A 21,864-nucleotide genomic window follows, 5' to 3' on the forward strand; every position below is an offset into this window, starting at 1 on the left:
AGTCTGCAGGCTAACGTGGTGGTTGCAGCTAGGAATGAGCATGCAAACTCTCAGGGCTTGCGTCTTGGCCAGTGCTTGTCAGATCTTGATGCAGAGCACTAACTATCTTGACATGGTCTGCTTCTGCACAGCCTTCCCTTTCTTGGCTCCTACATATTCCATGAAGAGTTGATCATCCGCTCAGAGCTCTTTTGTACAATGAAGGTAGAATGACAATGCTCTTTTTGGGTCCAGGCACTGGAGACTCACATCTCCTTTGGAAGGGTGAGGTGGAGCAAAGGTAGCAGGGCGATGCTCTGACCTATATGGAAGAGTGTTACAACCTTCAGAAGGAAGGATGCAAGTATCTACAAGACCAGCTTATCTGGGTAGAAAGTGGAGAATGCCTGCAATATGCTAACCCTTCTACCCAATATTATGGCCACTAGAAAGATCTCCTAAGAGGGCAACTGTGCAGAGGCTTACAGGGTGCACATATCAAGAGTGTAAGAACAAAATTTAGATACCACTGGGGCATGATGAATGGCCTGGGGATACATGTGCTGCAAGCATTTAAAAAACCTAGCCACAACAAAAGAAAGAAGGTTGGTACCGCAAACACAAAAAATATTCCCTGTTGTCTACGAAGTACAGTCTCCCTGCATGCATAGTACCCCCACTAAAGAGTAAACTTCTGGGTCTTTTTACAAGGATAACGTGCTCCAAAATGAGGCACCCCATAGCAAAATACCTTGAGGGAACAAACATTGGCAAAGCCAATAGTTCTCACTTTTTGTACTTAATGGCCTTGCCAATTGCTTTTAGCCACGATGCACGCTGCATAGCTACGCCCCCTAACCCCCCCCCCCCCCCAAAATAGACTTTGATGCATTGATGCACAACACTTGAATGCACCAAAAAAATTATGTGAGTGTGTATGGGAATCTGACAAGGGAGGTCGAGGGAAGAGAAACCAAGCTAGGCTAAGAAAGAGGCATAAAAAGAGGGTCTGTCCTCGAAAGGTGAGAAAGAGCCGAATGGGTAGGGAAGAAAGTAGGATCCCCCTTTTTTCTCGGCCCCCGCTTGACGAATTACCCCAAAACATTCAAGATAGGAGCGGACCGGAGCGCCCCACAAGTTTTGAAAATTTTGCAAAGATTCGTCGATCGGCGCCAAAGTTATTGGGAATAGAATGTTAAGATTTTCCTATGGATAATAGGTCCCAACTATAACTATAACTACCTATATGCATTTATATATATATATGTATGTGTACACATACATATATATATATATAAACATATATAAACAAATATATACACATCTGCATATCTATATAAATACAAATATAAATGCATGCATACATATACATATATGCATACATATGCATGTTATGTACATGAAAGTTTGAAAAACACTAATAAAAGCAAAGCTAAAAAGCCACCTAATTACAAACAGAATTGCTTTAACTTAACCAGGGCGAGACCTATTGCATTTTCTTTTTTAAAATATTTTATTAAACGTTTTTTGGGTGTTACAGCACAGCACAAACCGAATCTCAATGCATTACATTACAGAGAAAACAATAATAAAGAATATAACATCAAAAAATGTATCTCTAAAGTGACCAAACAGAACGTCAGAGGATTAACGAGAGGAAATACATACTCCCCTACCTTCAAGGTGGATCATGTCGGGGATTTTCAAAAGACTCTTTCCATTTCTGAATGGGTTCCCTTATTGTCCTCCCTAATAATTTCCCCCTTTTACCCTTTCTTGCGTATATACCCTTTTCTAAATTGAAAACTGCAAGAAGATTGGCCAACCACTGATGTAGAGTTGGTGGTGATCTGTATAACCATCCCCTTGCTATGCACATACGTAGGCTGAAAAAGGCTGATAGTTAGAAACCGGTCCTTGGATGCTTGATTCCGGTCTAGGAAAGACATGGCTTGGTAGTTTGGGCTGGACTGTTCCCATGAGGCACAGGGTCAAGGCTGATTTGCATATAGCCATTGTCTGACCTATGGTGGTGTGGAGTGCAAAAAAACGATGGATTTAGGTCCAGATCTTTGTACTGGGGTGAATGTAAGACATTGTTCTGCATTCTGTCCATCAACCGTGTTTTTTTGCAATATGCACATACGTAAAGACCCTCAGCCCCCTGGTTTTCGGAAAGACTCAGGCTTCTAAGGCAGGCCTGCAGGAAACAGGAAAGGCTTTGGCGCGCCAGCTGGGATCTCAGCGAAAGGGAAAAACACAAACTCCTCCTTAGAGACTATAAAGTAAAGATAATTGAGGAAAAGCAGGCCCATTTTTCCAATCTAACAACCTCCCTCACCTCCCCGAGGGAGTTATTTAAAATTGTTGACTCTTTGTGCACCCTGCATTCCCCCGATCCTATTATAGGTTCACAAGAGTTATGTGATAAGAGCTCCCAATTTTTTCATTCTAAAATAGTGGATATTCACACCACTCTTGAAGTACAAAGGGATATGCTGGGGTCTCCTCTCCCTTTGGTCCCAGACCTTACTGAAGGCTGCCTAATGGGCCCTCATAGGAGCCTGTCCAACTTACCCCCTCTCACCTACCGGCAGCTTGATCTGCTTTTGAATAAAACTAAATCTGGATCCCCCCCTGGACCCATGCCCGCTTAAGATCTTGAAGGACTGTAGGGAAGTATTGCTGCCCCTCTACCTTGAGGTGATGAGCCATGCTATGACGGAAGGTATTATTCCTTCCTCTTGGAAAAAGGCAGTGGTCAAGCCGGAGATATTAAAAAATGTTCGCCCAATATATCTGCTACCGGCCCCAGCAAAGATGCTTGAGACACTCCTCAATCAACACCTCACGGCCTTTTTAGACATCTCCGGCCACCTAGACCAGTCACAACATGGTTTTCGGAAGTTTCACAGCACCGAGTCGGCTCTCACAGTGGTCGTAAATAACATTTGTGCGAAGGTCGACCAGGGCCAGACCACCCTGCTGGTCCTGCTCGGCCTAACAGCCGCATTTGACACCCTATCTCCCTCTATTCTAACAGCTCGTCTTAGGGAGATAGGGGTGGAGGGTCCTGCGCTGAGCCTCTTGGCCTCCTTCCTCAATCAGAGGGAGCAGAAGGTCAAGTTGGGAGAGTTCCTGTCCCAAGCCACACCTGTGCAATGTGGGGTCCCGCAGGGGTCTGCTCTCAGCCCCACTCTTTTTAACATTTATGTGGCCCCACTTGCCAGGTTGGTAAGATCTTTTGGGATGGATGTGGTGTCATATGCCGATGACACCCAAATTATGGTGTCTCTTTCCCACTCGGTGAGTACCTCCGTTGTTAGCTTCAGGAACTGCATGGAGGCAGTTGCGCAGTGGATGATCTTGAACTCGCTGAAGCTGAACTGAGAGAAAACCGAGGTCCTGGTCTTCGGTGGTGACCAGGATGTCTGGTCTAGTGACTAGTGGCCTCCAACTCTTGGAGCCTGTCCCTCACCCACGAAATCAGCGCGGAATCTTGGTTTTTTGATTGACACCTCGCTCGACATGGTCCAGCAGGTAAACAGGACGGTCTCCACATGTTGGGGTATTATCAGGATCTTGAGGAAAATCACACATTATCTCTCCCTCCAAGCCCGCAAACAGGTCGTTGTTGCTTTGGTCGCATCACGGCTAGACTATTGCAACGCGCTCTACGCGGGCATCAATAAAGGTCTGGTTCAACGCCTGCAGATCGTCCAAAACGCGGCAGCTAGGTTTGTCCTTGCCGCCCCCAGCTCTCCTCTGCCACTTCCGTTAGGAAAAGCATGCACTGGCTCCCGATCCAGGCAAGGATCACTTTTAAGATCCTGTGCCTTGTTTATGGGGCTTGTCTGGCAAAGGTTCGGAAGGTTTAAGATCCCTGCTGATTCCTTATGTTCCCAGCAGAAATCTGCGCTCCTCTAACAAGAATCTCCTATCCGTCCCCCGGTTTCGCAGAGTCAGGTGGGGGGAAGGGCCTTTTCCTTCCTGGCCCCCAAATTCTGGAACAACCTCCCCCCTGAATTGAAGACTCAATCTTCCATTATGCTTTTTAGAAAAGCACTAAAAACGTGGCTCTTCGCTGAGGCATATTGATAATCCAGCACCTGGCTCCGGTTTTATATTTTTCTGCATTATATTTCTTTGATAGGTGCCTTGATGCCTGTTGGGCTAAGTCGCGCACTATAAGACGATTTTCATTCATTCATTCATTCATTCATTCACGTAGGACAGACATGGCCATGAATAGAAACTGAAAATCAGACCCCTTCTCGCCTTCTCCACTAACCCCCAGGATAATCCATACCGGTGTAAGTGTGATGTTGATTCCCAAGGTCCTAGAGAGAAGATTTTCTATGGCCCTGTGCAGAGTGTACAACTGTGGACAGGTGGCAAACATATGATACATATTGCATTTTCAATGCTCGTCTTTCTCTCTAATCACCAACTTATCAGTAACATCAACCCTGAGCACTATTCATGCAACATATTTCTTTGCAGCATTTATGAGCATACTCATAACGCAGATGATCCATGTAGACGGTTGGGGTGTAGGAATAATTAATGTTTGCATTATTTGTTAAATGTCCTATAATACTTTGCCTTCAGCTTCAGTAGATAAGGATGGCAAGCCTGTCTCTGTAAACACAAGCTCGAAATTCTTTGAACATGCATTGAGAATGAATGTCTACACACAATCCCCAAAGCACTTTGGAGAGAGGAAAGAGGTGTGAGGTTTTCTGTTACAACTCACCGTCCATGCAGGTGAGAAGCTGGGCCACGATCCTCCGCTCCATGTCCTTTGAAGCCACTTCCCTTTTTGGTGTGATCGCATCAATCTCATCTATGAACAGAATGCAAGGTGCACTTGACTGCAAAGAAACAACTGCTATCAGTTTAATCAAATCTAGACAGCACAAATTATCTTGTCACAATAATTTGGCAACACAATGCAAGCTTACTTTAAAGTATCTTATGAGATGCAAAAAACGATTAAAGTCAGATATTGCCATGTGCTGTAACTTTAATGTTTTATATCACAATTTTTTAAAAACTGTATTTTTGCTATTTTGGTCCTTTCAGGGACCTTTCAGTGCATCATTGATGACAAGTTACTGGGGAAAATGTGGCGGAAGAGAAAATGATAGGATATCAAACCAAAGCCTGAAAGTTTCTCTGTATGAGGAAACACCTATTAGATTACTTACTTTAATCTACTGTCAAAGAATAACAGACTATTCCTTAGCACTGTTCTGCACTAAAGGATTGCATCATGTTGGTACTACACTCCTAAAGGTAATGACCTAGTTAACCCCATCTTCTTAAAAAATAGGTAGGAGATTCACCTTCTTGCTCCTTGACCTCAATCTGTACAGCCTCCACTGGCTAGTAAAGCCTTGTCTGATACATGGTCCTCCTACACATTTTGTAACATGATCCTGCACATTTCAGCACCTCAACGAAAAGAGCTATTTCTAACACTAAGTATACCCATACTCTGACCCTTCCCCTCCCTTTTTGCACCATGTTGATGACCTGCCTCTGTGGTAGGAAATCATGAATTCCTACCTTGCACATGGCTCAGTGGCCGGTATTGCACCACTTGTGTAGATTGGACCACAGTACAGAAACCTCTATGAAGAGTACCAGAGATAACTCAATATGAATCTATGACAATGAATGACACAGCTTGTTAGTACTCCATGACCGAGCCGCAACCTTCGACACCACCAACAATACTACCCACCTCCATGCTTTATGCAAAGGGGTGACCATGGAGGACGAAAAACTGAAATGGTTCAAAATGTGATCTCCTTTTCAGCGCCCACTGCTATTACATTTGGAATACCACAAGGAACAATTTTAGTTCCTCGTACTTTTCAACCTGCAATTCGAACCACTGGATAAGATCTTCTGTAACACAGGTGTTGAGTTCCAACAGAACGTGGATAATGTACAATTGTATCTCAAGACAGTACTGAAAACTTTGACACTCCAGCTCAATGTCTATATACCATTTGCACATGAATCTCTCAGATGACATTTACATAGATCCCACAAAAACTAGTGTTCTCCCTACTATCCCAAAAAGTTCTAGGGCCCAGGAACGTTCATCTCGCACCAGAACGGTGAAATCAGGGTAAATGGCAATGATGGTACCTTGGTATAGCAGGGTACTCTTAAAACTCACCGGTGGCAGCACAGCATCCCTATCGCAGTAATTGAGTATGAGAGCAATGATCGGACGTGGTGTCACCCGAGACCATCTTTTGGTGCTTGTTAGTAGTGAGCACACTGAACCACAACTTGGGCTTTAAAGCAGTCTTGTGCAAAAATTTCAGCCAGCAAGGTTTACCATGTGCATCGACTATGGCAGTTGCAGAATTCCTATTTTTTTTTAATTTCATTATAATTTCAGTCAGCCTGAAACTTGTACGTTGGCCTAACTAATGAGTTTCGTGCTGTGTAAAAATATTTTCACAGCCACAGGGTAGAGACGCACCCCTAATATAGTAAAATGTGCTTTGAACCACCCAGCAGAAAAAGGGCTCAAAGCACAAGTATCTTGACTTGAAAGAAAATCCAATCCATCTGAAGTAAGTATAGGATTAGGGAAAAGCCTCTGTTTTGTGCTGAATTGAGCATAAAATTAACCCCTTCGCGGCGGGGCTAATTCCCCCGCGGCGTTGGGGGGAGGGGGGCCGCATGCAGTGCCACGGTGCTTGTGACTAGCTCGGCTCGTCACGCTGCGCGGTGGCGCTGTGCTCATGACGAGCTGAGCTCGTCATGACCACGCCAGTTTTCATGGAACGTTCAGCACAGCAGGGGAATTATCACCGCGTGTGAGCGCCATGGCGGTCATGACGAGCTCAGCTCGTCATGAGCACAGCGCCACTGTGCCTGATGACGAGCTAAGCTAGTCATGAGCACGCAAGGTGTTAAAATAAAAACATTTTAAAAATGGGAAATTAGTTTTCTCCATTAAAAATGGGCATCCGTGACAAATTAAGTATAATTGAAAGAAAAAGAAATTCACTGGAAAAAACGGTAAAAAAGTGAGTTACGGCTCTGGCTCAAACTTGTAAAAACACAGATATTTGCCAGTTTTAGTTACCAGTGCACTCAACAAACGTTGATAATTTCAATGGATTTACACCATGGAGCCCGAAATATATCTTAATGATATATGCTACCTATCAATCTACTTGAGGTCTAGGCTGACACCTATATTCTACTTTCTAACCTAAGAAATGTATGCCTCTAATTCTTAATGTACATTACTCTCTACAAACTTTCCTCTATATTGATGCTGACTAGTATGTGTATATCTACCACCTTCCCTACAGATACATTGTCCACATTATACATGCACCGCCCCTCACGAAACAGGAATATGATCCAATGTATATAAAACCATTGGATCATCTTCCAGTTGCAGTTAAAACGAAGAACTAAGGTGAAGCAGTGCCAAGTTATATATTGTGCCGCGGTATACAGCGTTACATGTGGATAAGAAGAAGAAGATTGGCTAATGCCTGTGTTTACCAACAATATATAGTAGCCATGTAGTTTTCATCCCAGTTGTGCTGCGTTCCGCTGCGATATGGGTGAGGGTCTTAGATATAGGAAAGTAGTTGGTTTTATTGTTGTTCACTACCTATTACCACTTTTTTAAAGTGGTAATAGGTAGAGAAATCTATTTATAATTTTATATCTACATATCCAATCCTGCCAAATTTCATGTATATCAGTCCAGCCGTTTTCGTGCTACTTTCAATATAAAAGTCTATTTAAAAAATGCACTTGTGGAATAACGCGTTTTCTGACCCTCCCCCCCCTTTTATCTTTACACCCCCTTGACCAATCATGCGAAATTTTGCATCATCCGCCAATGTAGAAAGAAGAATAGGTGTGCAAAGTTTTGTGAAGTTTAGTCAAACAGGCGCAAAGTTATTAATGGTGAAAAATCCAAATAATTCCCATCTCTGCCTACCCTAACTATAATTATAGAGTGACAACCGCCATTCTGTAATAATAAAACATATAGATAAATATAGGGGTTGGTAGGGATAAAGGATAGTATGGTGCTTTTAGGGTTCAGGGATGTGAAGTGGTAAGGGGTAGTTGGGTTTTTTAGGGTTCAGGACTGGAGAATGTTCCGCATCTTTTGTTGTTTAATCTGTTCAGTGATTCCCGTTTGTGTAACACCTTGGTACAATTACATGAGTAAGAATACAGGACTAGGGACTGCATGAAATGCAGGAAATGGCAGGCTGCATTGCAGTTAAGAGAAACACAGCAAACTGATAAAAAAGGATGCAATAGTATCTAGACAACACAAATATTTCAAAATGTTAAAAACTGTACAGGGCCATTAATGGCAAGTCCCACATATCCCATGAATTAGAAGAAAGTATCACTTTCTATTTGCTAATTGGGCACCTTATCCATATGAACAAAACTGTGGTGACCCCAATATAGAAGTAAAGTAGCCCCAGACATTCCTCTTATGGAAGAAAAAGAGACTGGATCCTATATGGACTACATATCTAGCTTGGCCGTTCAAACATGAATCTAGAAAAAGCTAAAAACATTCCTACATACACTTAAACCCCATTTTACACCACATGTGCTTCTTCCGAACTGCTAGCCAGCACCAGGATGCTCACATACTATATAATTACAAATACCATACAATTGCTAGATTTAAAAGCGCACATCTGTTGAAGAATGCTTGTGTCTGAGTTAAATTAGTGAAGGTAATGCCACATATAGAAATCTCAAGCAGTGTTGCATTCAGAAAACTCTCAAACCTCACCACAGCTTGATCAAAGAGCTCTCTTAGTTTTTGCTCCGATTCGCCGGATACCCCTGATACGATCTCTGTTGCTGCAACTTTCAACATTGGCAGGTCAAGTTCCTGAAAGAGAAGCAGCATTGGAAATCTATACTACAGATCAAGCTTATAGAGTGTAAATGAATAAGAGCAATGTGTCTATAGCAAAGGTAAAGATTGTGCCATTGGATACAAATGGACCATATCTTAAATGACACTGGGTGAAATTCCTTAACAATTTAGATAAGCACTAAAGGGACCCGCCGGTTGCTACTGATTAGTATGACAATACTATACAAAACATTTTTAAACAAAGGCCATTTGCCAAGGTCCATGATAACTGGCTTTTAGGTCACCTTCAGCACAACAATAACAAACACATATTACATCAATATTTCAAAACACACATGAGCCACTGCATGTAGAAACATTAAGTGAGATCACCTTTCTCAGAAATACAATATCATAAAATCCTACATATTGAGCCCAATTCATGAGGATGGTTGTCAGCTGTTCGAGACAAATTACGCAAACTAAATTAAGGATGCATTAGTTCTAAAGCAACTGAGGGGTACATAAGATAAACACTGCCAATCAACCCCCTTCTCTGCTTCCAACTGGCACTCCCTAATATCAACTATATAAATTTCTAAAATGGAACATAAATGAATAAAAACAAGGGCCTTATTTTACTTAAGCATAGATTTCAAGTAGTGCTCATACCGGAGCATGTGTATCTATTTGTAGATTTGTAACTACTTTATGATTCTTTAGATGATTTTAGTCATAAGGTTAGGGTTGTCATCAAGACCAGTGTGGGTCTTGATCACAAGATCAAGACAAACCTGGATCGAAACGTGCTCCTGGATATCTTTCTGCAGTACTCTAATAAAGACATTTTACTAGCTCTAGAGTGGCTAACTGTGTTCCTCAGAAGCGGCACTCTGGTTTTGAATATACACACGCACATGCAGTGTATGTGTAATATGCTATTTATTACCATTGTTCAGTGTAAGGAGGAATCATGACTCATGAGAGGAGAGAGGGAGGTTTGGAGGAACTAGCCACAAAGTTGATTTCCCATGAAAACTCCCATATGAAATTGCTGTTGCAGCTACACAAAAAAGGGCTGAACAGATTTGCGCCAAATTTGGCAAAAAGTTAGACCATTACTGAGAAAGCATAATGTCACGATTCGATTAAAATCTCTTCAACTATTTAAGAAATTAGCATTTTATGCGGTGCATGGCGTGGTCAGGAAGGGGTTACAAAAGTAGGTATATCTGGATGGTTGGTACCGCAATACCGAAAATTGGAGAGAGAAAAATAGGGCCGTCTGAATGGCCATGGGACTCTTCAGTACCACATGATCTGATTGGCCAGGCTCAACTAGGAAAAAACGTTGCAGTGGTCATGACAGGAATGCTAGGCCAGGTCCTACTGTACCTGAAAATAAGCATCCTGGGGCTGGTTTTCATGGTATCAACCCTCATCAGCCAGGCTCACTTGAATCCAGTGGCATAGCAAGTACAGGACCCACTTCTGGGTATACCCATTCCACTTTTGGCGACTTTAGCATCACAAAAAGATGATGGACGAATGCTGAACGTGCTCACTATGCTACTGTTCTCAAACTAGCCTGGCTGATGAGGGGTGATACCCCGAAACCGGTCCCAGGATGCTGGGTTACAGTCCACGGAGGACCTGGCCTATCAGTTCAGGCTGGACATTTCCCATGAAGAGCAGGGTCAAGACTGATTTGCATATGGCCGAGTCCAAACTGGAATAGCATGGTGAGCAAAAATGGTTGAATTTCGGCCAAGATCGCTGCACAAGGGGAGAATGTTTTACAATGTTCAGTATTCTGGCTATTATTTTTCTGTGTTGCTATACTCACAGATCAACATTACTGGTAACCAGTGTAGCTCAAGGAAGACTTTCTGTAAGGCTAGTAGAACAGCTGTAATGCTATTAGAGCATTCCACCCACTAAGGGCAGATTGCTCTAAAATAAAGAGAAAAAGAAAAAGAAAGACAAGCATTTGAATTTTGAAGTAGAAAGTCTGTACCGCCTAGTTATTATTGGCCCAGAGCCACTTCATGGTCTTCAATGGGACTCTTAACATTTCAATATTCAAATACAGCTTAGGGGCCTCTGCAGAGGCCTATACCAGTTGTTAAAGGCCCTGAATCCAAGTTATAGGCCAGAGATGCAGCCGCGGGCCTATAACGAGGGAGAAGGCCTTTAACAACTGGTATAGCCAGAGACAGAAGGGCTATAACAGTCCACCCATTGAGGGTAGAATGATCTAAATTAAAAAGGAAGACACAAAGACAAACATTGGGTGTTGGAGCAAATGGACTATACCAGCTACTACAAGCCCTGAGTCATTTTATTCTCTTCAATGGAGCTCCCAACATTTCAATGTTCTAATAGTTCATGGAAGCAGATATTCAGAACTCTTACACCCATGTCAGAAGAAAGGTAGAATACAGAAGAATGAAAGACTACTCACCCCAGAAATTGCCTGTGCAAGTAGTGTCTTTCCACAGCCTGGTGGGCCATGAAGAAGAAATCCACGTGGAGGGACTACTCCGAGATGTTGGTATATTTCAGGATGACGCATATGAATTAGCATCTTGCACACTTCCTGAACGAAGAGAGAGAACAGCAACAACACGGTTTACTCACATAATAGGATAGAATCAAGAGGAACACTATATTTTGCATTTATTTTAAAAGTAGATCTCATTTCCACAAAAAAGAAGTTCCACTTCCTGAATAATTTCCACTGGCCAATGTAAAAAAAGAAACCAGCAACGTGGTTTGTTTCAATTTCAATTGTTTTCCAGAACAGAATAAAGAGAAAAAGTACTTAAAAGCTGAAGATTTCAGTGTGAGGAGCAAAACAGCAAACTATGCTAGAAAAATTACTTCAACTGGCTTGCAGTTAAAGAAAAAGTTACTTACCTTCTGTTGCTATCTTTCTGGTGGATACTGTATCTTCCCGCAGACACATCAGCTTTTAAATATCCCAGATGGCAGACTGGATCTGGAAAGTTTTCAATAACTGTCTGAGCTGGTAGTGGAATCTGGTTCAATCCCATTGACAGAAAACATCACTGGAGCCATAATGTGCTCCTACTAGTGCCCTGACATCAGTTTCCCATTCATTTCTTCTGTGCCTTCGAGGTGAACAAGATGAAACCGACACCTTATCAGTAGAAAGCAGTGCAAAATCCAAATTTGGAACCTTATTAGTTTTTAGTGGATAATTAGTCTTCAAGAAGGGGAGGTGGACGGATCAGTGAGGGATCTATAGGTTGACAGAGTATCCACCAGAAAGATCCTTACCGAAGGAAAGTAACTTTTTCTTCTGATGGATAATACTACCTACAGACTCCTCACCGTTTGACCGGATTCCCCAAGCAATACCCAAGCAGGAGGTGGCACTTGAAGAAATAGTTAAACCAAGATGTTATGGAAGACTGATCACGCGGTGTCCTTCCCTCCTAACCCAAATAGTAATTTTGCAAAGGTGCCTTGGGGAATCTCCTTGACAGAGCTGAAGTTGAAAAATTCACCCTGGTGGAATGAGCTCTAATAAGCTCTGGAGGTTCCTTGCATGCCAGAGCATAACACATCTTTATGAACAAGATAATCCATCTGGACTACGTCCTCTTTTGGGTGGCTTTGCCCTTCACCCTGCCGGCACAGCCAATGAAAAGTTGGTCATTAAGGCAGAATTGATTGGAACAGTAAATATAAAAACAGACCACCCTTTTAGGGTTCAGTCTGTGAAATCTCTCCTTATTGAGATACAGTGGCAGGAAGAAGGTAGGTAGGTAGCGTGGTGTACTACCCCAAGTGAAAGGGTGTATTCACCTTCGGTAGCTGTAGTTTTACGGACCAACTTGTTGGGGAAAAAACAACGTAAAGTGAGGCTTGATGCACAACACTTGTAACTCACTGACATGTCTAGCCATTGTAATGAACGGTACTGGCAACTGTGTAAGAGATCAAAGGGCGAACATACAAAAAATTTAAGGGCGATATTAAGATCCCAATGAGACATAAAGAATAAAGAACATCATATTAGTGAGAACAGCCCGATTTTTCATAACTATAGAAGACCTGGACAGGGAAAGCTGGTCCGAGAGACACAGAAAGGCCATCAAAGTGGATAAGAAGACTTTGACCATAACCACAGAACAACCTTGCTATGCTAACAACAGGGCCAACTGTAAGACATCCAATAAGTGGGCCTTGAGAGTGCCTATGGAATTGTTTGAACACCACTTCACAAATCTACTCCATCTCCCAGAGAACACCATATTGGCAGAATCTCTGTGGGTGCTAAAAGACATCCACCACTTCAGGAAGCAGGTGAAAAGTATCCAGGTGTCCCTGCTCAATATCCAGGCTTGGGGGTGAAGGATCAGGAGGTTGTGGTGCAGCACTTACCCCTCCAACTGAGAGAGGCCTATCCTGTGAGGGACATGCAGAGAAGGGTCACAGAGTAGGGGGCATCATTTCTACATACCGTACCCTCCTCTGCCAGTCCGGGGCTATTAAGTTGACTTGGGCCTGGCCTAGTCAAATCTTCCTCAGCACCTGAAGAGCCAAGTGTTTCGGAGGAAACATGTAGAGAAGAGGAACTCTCTACATCAATGAAACTCATCCCCCAAAACTCCCTGCAGTTGATACTGGAGGACACAGAGCTGAGGACAATGGGCATTGATGTGAGCGGCAAACAAGTCCACACGAGGTGTACCCCAAGTGGCAAAGAAGCACTGGCCCACTTCTGGGTGAAGGTGACACTTGTGGTCCGCAAGGTGAAGCCAGCTCAGGCTATTGGCTCAGGCATTCAGAGCATCAGTCAGATGGTTGGCAACCAACCAGATCTAGTGCTCCTGTGCTCAAGAGGAGAGTCTGTACTGGTTTTTTTTCATGGAAAAGCTACCAGCCCACTACTCCATGCTTGCTGCCATACCACATTGCGGTTGTATCTTCCATCAAGGTAATAATGGACTGGCAGCGAATGGATGGCAGGAAGGCCTTGAGTGTCAGCCAGATTGTCCTCAGCCTGAGCAATTTCATATGCAACAGCTGCTCCTGTGGAGATCAAATGTCTCTGATCACCAGTTCCTCCATTTGCGCTTCTTGCCCTGGAGTGGAAGTGACCTTTATCTCCATAGTCACTGCTGGGGAAGGCTGGAAGGACATCCCTTGACCTAGGCTCTCCTCCACACTCCACCACATCAAATCGGCTGCAGTGCCCCCCAAGATTACTATGGAGTGGGAGAGATCTCTGCAGAGTTGGAACTACTGCCAGTGGTGGGCCCAGAGCAGGGGCCTCATGTTCTAGTGTGCATCAGATACTTGGAGGATGAGAGAAGCTAGCAGACCTAGCAGAAGTAAGACCACCAGGACTGGAAAGTGTGCTCCATTCTGAATCATCAGAATTGAAAGTGACGTAACACCATCTATGGATACTTTGCTGTGAGGAGAGAGTCGTCCAAGAAATGAAACACTGGGATTCCTGATCAGAGATGGGCAGCAACCATCACCTTCACCTTCACCTTCATGAAGACTCGTGGAGCAGAAGCTAAGCCGAAAGGAAGGACCGCAAACTGAACTGCATGGATCCCACAATGAAGCGCAAGTTCTTCACGTGCTATTGAGGAATCGTTATGTGAAAATAAGTGTCCTGAAGATCAATAAGTACCATCCAGTCTAAGGGCTTTCAGCGCTGGCACCACCGGAGCCAGGGACAGCATCTCTAACATTTCCTTGTGCAGTTTAAGACCCCAAGGTTTAAAATCGGGCATAGACCACCATAGCTCTTCAGGAGCAGGAAATACAAGGAGTTGCACCACTGACCCCTTTTATGGTATGGTACAATTCCAATGCCCCATTTCTGGAACAAGATGTTTATCTCCTGCTGAAGGATGAGTAGGTGGTCTGCAGAAGAGAGGGTGATGAAGAGGTGACATGTGGTGGGGCCTGTTGGAAGGGTAGAGCCGAACAGCTCTCCATGATCTGCAAGACTCGCTGGTTGGAAGTTAGGGCCTCCAAGGCTAGTGGAATGGAGGATATCTCTTTTCCAACAGGCACTATGTGCTCCAACAACAGGGAACTAAGGCTGCAACTCTCGTGTGGCAGGGCAGGAAGGAAGAATAGGTGGAGGAGGAAGAGGAAGGGAGATGTAAGGCTCTGCCTGTACCCTTGCCATAATTCTGCTGCTTTTTACAAAAGGAGTTCTGTTGCTTTTGCTTCTGGTCCTGGTGTATGTCACAAAAAGGGAAAACTCTGGTACCCAACTAAATATTCTAAACAGCCTGAAGTCTTGCTTCTGGGTTTGGGGACCTAATCTCTCAAGGGCTGAATCTGCCTCTTCTTCAAACATCTTGAACCATCAAAGGGGAGGTCCTTCAGAGGGACTTGAACATCGCTTGAGAAACGGGAGGTACACAACCAGGTATGACATCTTAATTCCACTGACGTGCCCATCGCACATGCAACTGAATCAGCCATGTCCAAGCCTGATTGAATGATCTGTCTTGGCACCGCCTGACCATCCTGCACAAGATCTGACAAATGCCCCTGCAGTTTGTCTGGTAGGTTTGGGATAACAATTTGGGCCATAACCCACATTGTATGGGAGTAACAAACAATAAACAGGTGGCATTAAGAGACTCAAGGGCCATATGTGCCTGCTAAGAAAGTCTTTTTGTGAAGCGTTCTATTTTCTTACAATCCCTGTCCAAAGGAGTGGTAGGAAAAGGCCCAGAAGATGGCTTTTAGAAGCAGGACGCTTCTACCATCAGGCTCACAGGGGAGGGATGAGCCGAGAGGAAAACCGTGTCGCCGGGGGCCGGTCTATATCATTTGATCATTAGTCAACCTACAGCAAGGGGTGAGGCTAGCTTTTCCCATCCTTGCCATCATGACTGGTTCGGTGGTGGCAGAGTTGAAGGGTAACAATGGCTCTGTGGTATGAGAAGTGTGATGTAGAACTTCTGTGAAGATGTTCAATTTACCTGTACGTATGGCAGGGGCAAATCCAAAACTTCTGCTGCACTCCATACCATGACGTGGTAGGAGGTGAGAGGCATTACTGTGGGGGACTGTGATCCTCCTTGGGGAGGTTTCTACATCACTGGCTTCTCTTAAGACCAACAAATCAGAGGTGCTGTGCTGAGGTTCACTAAACAATATTAGACAGACATTCTGTTACAGGAGAAAACACTTGATGGAGACACTTGCCCATGCCTCATTACATATGGTTTCATCCCACGAATACACTCAGGCTTTGGGAGAAGATCACAAGGGACAGCAATACGGGCACATAGATGTATCCATTGGCGATGACACGCCCATGGAAGGTTATGGGTGAGAGATATGCTATGGTGGTGGGCACGCTATATGCTCAATCGGTTACGATAAGCTTGATATATGACCTGCCACCGGTGTCTAGAGAGCTGTTAAGTAGGATTGGTGCTGTCCAGCTTGAGGCCCACCCTCTTAACCCTTCTGGGCAGTGACCTCAATAGTCTGATGGATCCAACCCAAGATGAAGCAGGCCTGCCTCTTGCTACGAGCTTTGAGACTACTCCACTAGTTTTGGGGATTCTCAAGCGTCAAGAATTTCACCTTGCCCTCCTCCACTGTCAACAACATTGCTGCCTCCTAACAACTCTACAACAACCTATCCAATTTCTTCCACAGCAAAATGGTAATCATCTACAGCAAATTTGCACACCAACCCAACTCCAGAGAACTCATCGCTAACCTATCAACCACCAACCAAAACAGCCACCTGACCAAATGCACAGCTCTCACCAGAAACCCAACAGCAGCAATCATGCGGGCACCCAATGGACCCATGCCACACCACATTTACAACCTGGGAACATCACCAATCAGCACCACCGTGACCCACATCATCAGCACTTGCATCACGTCTGCCACTTTCACGGATGAATGGAAACTTGCGGAAATCCAAGCCTTCCGCAAGAAGCCCACAGCTGACCCGAATAAACTAAGCAACTTCAGACTCATCTCCCTTTTCATTCTCTATCCAGCTAAAATGATTGAGAAAGCAATTAACAAGCAACTCACATCCCACCTCAAACTATACCATCTTCTAGACAGTGCACAATCCGGACTACAAAAGAACCACAGCACCGAAACAGCACTCATCTCAACCGACGACATTCAAAACTACCTGAACCGAGGAGAAAGAACAGCCCTCATCCTGCTAGACTTCTCCGTAGGCTTCGACAAGGTCTCCCACAGCACCCTTATCAGAGAGTCCACAAGACTGGTATAGAAGGATCCACTCTAAAATGGATCTGTTCCTTCCTCACAGGAAGAACCCAAAGAGTCATGCTGCCACACTTCAGCAACTAAGAAACTGATATGCATTGTCCCATAGGGATCTTCCCTCAGCCTGCTCTTTTTAACATATACACATGACACCGCTCACCAACATCATCTGATCACAAGACATCACCATCATCATCATCATCTATGCTAAAGTCACCCAAGTCCTTCTCTCCCTTATGGACAAGACAAACCCCACCAGAACCAACTTTGCAAACTGCATAACTATGGTAGCAGACTAGATGCAAACCAACTGCTTGAACTCAACTCAAGAAGGGTGTTCACCTTTTTCTCTGGTTCTCAAAAGTCATTCACCGGATTATTTCCTACTACCAAACTCCAACTTAGATTGGGTCAACACCATATCTCTGTATGCCAGGGGAAATCTATGATCATGCACCCCTTGAATTGTAAATAGGTGGAACCCGACTAATAGCACATTACAGGTGGCTCAGTGGCTCAATACCCGAGAAGTCGGAGACTCCCTCGTCAAAGAGACAACACAATAGTTTGAAAACAATGAGTGTACAGCTGACTCACAGATGGTACTGTGGGAGGCCTACAAGATGGTCACAAGAAGGAGGGCTGCAAGTTCCATGAACAAAGAAAACAATGCCAACTCCTTGTCTTAGAAAAGGTGGCCCTACAGGTGGAAAAGGAGTACAGAACCACAGATTCAGACAATAACTTCCAATAACTTAACAAGCAACACTCCATCACTGCCAAATTAGACAGAAAATGGCACATAGTACAAAGGTGGCAGCCAGAGGTGATTATATGACCAGGGGTACAAAAAGGGAAAAATGGCCCACTGGTTTGCATTCACGGAAGAGGGCTCAAAGCATATATTCCTCAGATACAAAATGCGACAAGGTCCCTTCATGTAAATCTCAAGTCAATCGCTAGTGTTTTGCACACCATTGCAAACATCTATATCAGTAATTTACTCTTAATCCCCCAAACCACCTCTGAGAATAGTTGACCTCTGTATTCATGCCTGAGTTGTCTGGAATGGAGAGAGCACAGTTAGATAAGCCGATAATTGTAGACTAAGTACCGTCAGTTAAATCCCCCAAATCCAAGGGGTTCCCAGACTAATTCTTCAAAAGCCCAGCCCCCCTACAATCGACACTTTTATTAGATGCATTTGATTTGGCTAGCCAACAAGGCGGCTTACCACAGGAACTAAGAGAAGCACAGATAGTATATCCTATAGTATAGCCTGATCAACTCCCAGATGATCCAGGCTCATGCCGGCCAATCTAATTAATAGGTATCATGGACAAAATCCTGCAAAAAATACTTGCACAAAGACTAGCTGATGCAGTGTCAGGCCTAGGCCACCCTGACCAGAGTGGTTTTATGCCACAAAGGGATACCAGACACAACATCCAAAGAGCATTTAATGTGCAGGTGATGGGCCGCTGCTGTCAGGGACCATTGGCATTACTATTTATTTCTCTTAGAAAAGGCCTTTAACAGCATATTATTTATTGGTGTTATTGGAGTAGGTGGGCCTTGACCAGAGCTTCCTTGCTTACACCTGAGCATTATACACCAACTTGAGGGCTAGAAGCAGGGGGAGTACCTCATTGTCAAACCAGATTATATTAGGTGGATGCTGAGACAAGGATGCCCTCTGTCCCCTTCACCATCAGTATTAGAGTCCCTACCCTTCAGAATGTGATGGTTCAAGACAATCACTGGTTCAGGTGGTCAGAGAGCCTAGAAGACAAAATAATGCACTATGCTGACAACCTTTTATTATACCTGGGAGACCCAGCCAGATCAGGTGTGGTGGTGATCTGACTTTAGTCATTATTCTGGCCTTTGGGCTAACTGGATGAAAACAATTCTTTATCCATTGTCCTATGCAGGGATCTATGGGGCCTGAGTGGGTGAAAGGAGAATACAAGTTAATACTCACTACATCAAATATTTGAGGCTACATATTATGAGATGATCCATGTTGAAACTTTAACCCCCAGTGGATGAAGGTAGGGTCTTTCTAGCATGGTTACCCCCATTTTTGCCAGGTGGCAGTGTGTTTTTGACCTAGTCTGCTGGGATCCTGCTAATCAGGACACCAGCAACTGTGCATTCTCCCCTAAACTGACATTGTAAGTACTTTGGTAACTCCACAATTGGCTACTTTTGTACTTTTATAGGTCCCTAGTATATAGTACTAAGGTACCAGGGCATAGGTACACCAGGGGTCTCCCATGGACTGCAGCATGTATTGTGCCACCCATGGTAGTCCACTTACCCTGTATCTACATGGTTATCATGGCAGCCTGTGAGAGTTGGTGCTTGCACCTCTCACGATAGAGGTTTCTTGATTTCTGAGGTCACAACACTTAAAACCTATAAGTCACCCCTATGACAAGATCTTCAGTCCTGAGGGCAGGGTGCTTGGTTATAAGTACGAGGGTACCCCAGCATGAGCTGGACACCCCAACAAACCCCGGAGTCGATTCTCCAGGCTTTGTGAGTGCAGTCAGCCATTTTAGACGCATAGTGGCTGCCCGGAACCCAGTGAAATTTGGTATCAAACATGTTGGAATCATACCCCAATACAGATTCCAGTGTAGGAAGAATGAACTCATGTACTGGGGGGTTCCTCAGGGGAACCCCCGCTGTACTCCCAGTAACGGCTTTTCAGGGTCTGCAAGCAAGCTAGTGCCGCTGCCAACCACAAACACGATTCTGCCCTCCTGCTGCTGAGCCAAGCTCGAACAGGGGGAGGTAGAACAATAGGTTTCTTGTCACAGGGAGTTTTGACCACCTCCCAGATATGACTTAGTGCATTGGGCTGGGGGTGCTTGCCAGCACCATCAGACTGCTTTGAAGGGCACATTTGGTGCTCTCCTTGCATACTCCAGTTTGAACCAGTACAGGGAGCCCTTGCCCCCCTTCTGGCCCGAAACTGGACATAGGACATGGAAGTAACTTACCCTCTGTCCAACCCCTCCTCTCGGTAGGACCCCTGTTGCATCGTAACCCTTTCCTCAGGGTATTCAAGGGCTCACCTGTGGGTGGCTCCTCAGATTTGTCATGGCATAAGATTGAACACTAAAACTACATCGCTCTTCAATTGTCTGGACACTTGGGACTAGTGGTGGGCGGAATTTGCGTTATCGCGTTACGCAAATCTCAGCGAAATGATAAGAAATCTCCGCGAAGACGCAGAAATTCCGCGAACACGCAGAATTGCTTGTTCGCAATGCTTTTTTACTGTTCGCAATCCCTGTTTGCGTGCTCGGAGGGAAATCTCTCGCAAACACTCATTTGAGAACGCCAACAAGCAAAAAATTTCGCGAACTCGGGGAACGCAGAATTTTGGACAATTTCGCGTTCACCGCGGAACGCGAAATTACGCAAATTACGCGAGCGGAACGGAATTTACCGCCAGGCCTACTTGGGAGGTAATGTTAGACTTGGACGGGAACGGAGAGAGCATCAAGCAAGGTGCCTGCTGCTCCTGGTCTCGCTGTTCTTCAAGTCATCTTCATTGTCTGTGCCTGTGCTTCTTTCAGATATTTCAACAGACCTGTGGGCATCAAGGACACCCGAAGAAATCTCCCTTGGAGTGAAGGATTCACTCCCATGCATCAGCAGGCAAAGCAACCAAGCTGACCAGTCTGCTGCTCCAATCATCCTACGAACTTTCCGAGACTCAGTAACATAGGTGGTGGTTCTGCAATTCCCTCAAGGCCGGACATGTCCTCTCTGCAAATTTAAGGCCAGTATCCCGCATCAGAACAGATGGGATCAAACGCCTGTGCACCACATTGACGTGCCATTACCAAGGCTTGTTGGCTCTGCACTCCGGAGATCTTCAGGCTACAAGAAGCTTCAGCCTCCAGCACCTTTTCCCTCTAGGACCAGCATCCTTGGTGAGCTGCTCGAGGTCCTCTTGGGACTCCTGTGCCTTCGGCCTGGGGTCCTACTGAGGATCTTCTATTGCTTCGGTGCCCCCACCCTCTCCCAACTTGCTCTCGACCGGCTCCTACTATCCTACTGTTGGTGAGTCCCTTGGACTTTGTTGGTCCCAACATTGCTCCTTTTTCCTCTTCCACACCAGTTGCGCTTACCAAGGCTTGTTGGTGCTCCCCCTGGACACCACCCACCTAAGCACCGACATCAGACATGGGACAGCTCGTGCACGCCTCCTGGTCTTCTTCAGCGGTGCCTGGTCCTCACAGCTGCAGTGACAAGGTCACTGTCGACTCTTCAGAACCTCTCAACATCAGTGGGCATTGTGTCTCAGTGCCTCCTAGTCATCTCCGAGTGGCATAGACTCTGTCCTATCTGCTTGCAGGTTCACTTTCACAATCCATCCTTGGATTCCACCGGACTCCCTCAATCTTCTCCAGCAGCATCTGCTTCAAAGTTGTCCATTGTTGTCTATAGCAGGTTCTGATGTCACTTCACCCCTATACACCCGGCTTCCCTGGTGTAGATAACCCGATTCCTGTGGCATTCATGGGAGGAGTGGGTGGCTCTCCAACCTTCTGTCTACCACAGATTTTCTTCGGGTTCCTACGAGAAGGGTCCTTTTTCTACACAACTTCAACTCTTCTATTGACTTCCATTGGGAATGCAGGTGTTTCTCTTCTCTGCACACAACCTCAGAGGGGTTACTGGGTACTTACCTT

The 21,864-nt window shown here is 44.8% G+C and overlaps 1 protein-coding gene across 1 annotated transcript in view; it reads right to left on the reverse strand.

Annotated features, from left to right (window-relative positions):
* Positions 1-21,864, reverse strand: part of NVL (nuclear VCP like) — a 459,565-nt gene that overhangs the window by 316,617 nt on the left and 121,084 nt on the right. Inside the window, exons 9-11 of the mRNA XM_086927967.1 lie at positions 11,334-11,468; positions 8,801-8,902; positions 4,736-4,853 (exon numbers count right to left, since the gene is read on the reverse strand). Of these exons, the coding sequence (XP_086784093.1) occupies positions 4,736-4,853; positions 8,801-8,902; positions 11,334-11,468 (355 nt within the window). The remainder of the gene's footprint in view (positions 1-4,735; positions 4,854-8,800; positions 8,903-11,333; positions 11,469-21,864) is intronic.

The sequence above is a fragment of the Lissotriton vulgaris genome, chromosome 6 (assembly GCF_964263255.1).
Source record: "Lissotriton vulgaris chromosome 6, aLisVul1.2, whole genome shotgun sequence".
Lineage (NCBI taxonomy): Eukaryota > Metazoa > Chordata > Amphibia > Caudata > Salamandridae > Lissotriton > Lissotriton vulgaris.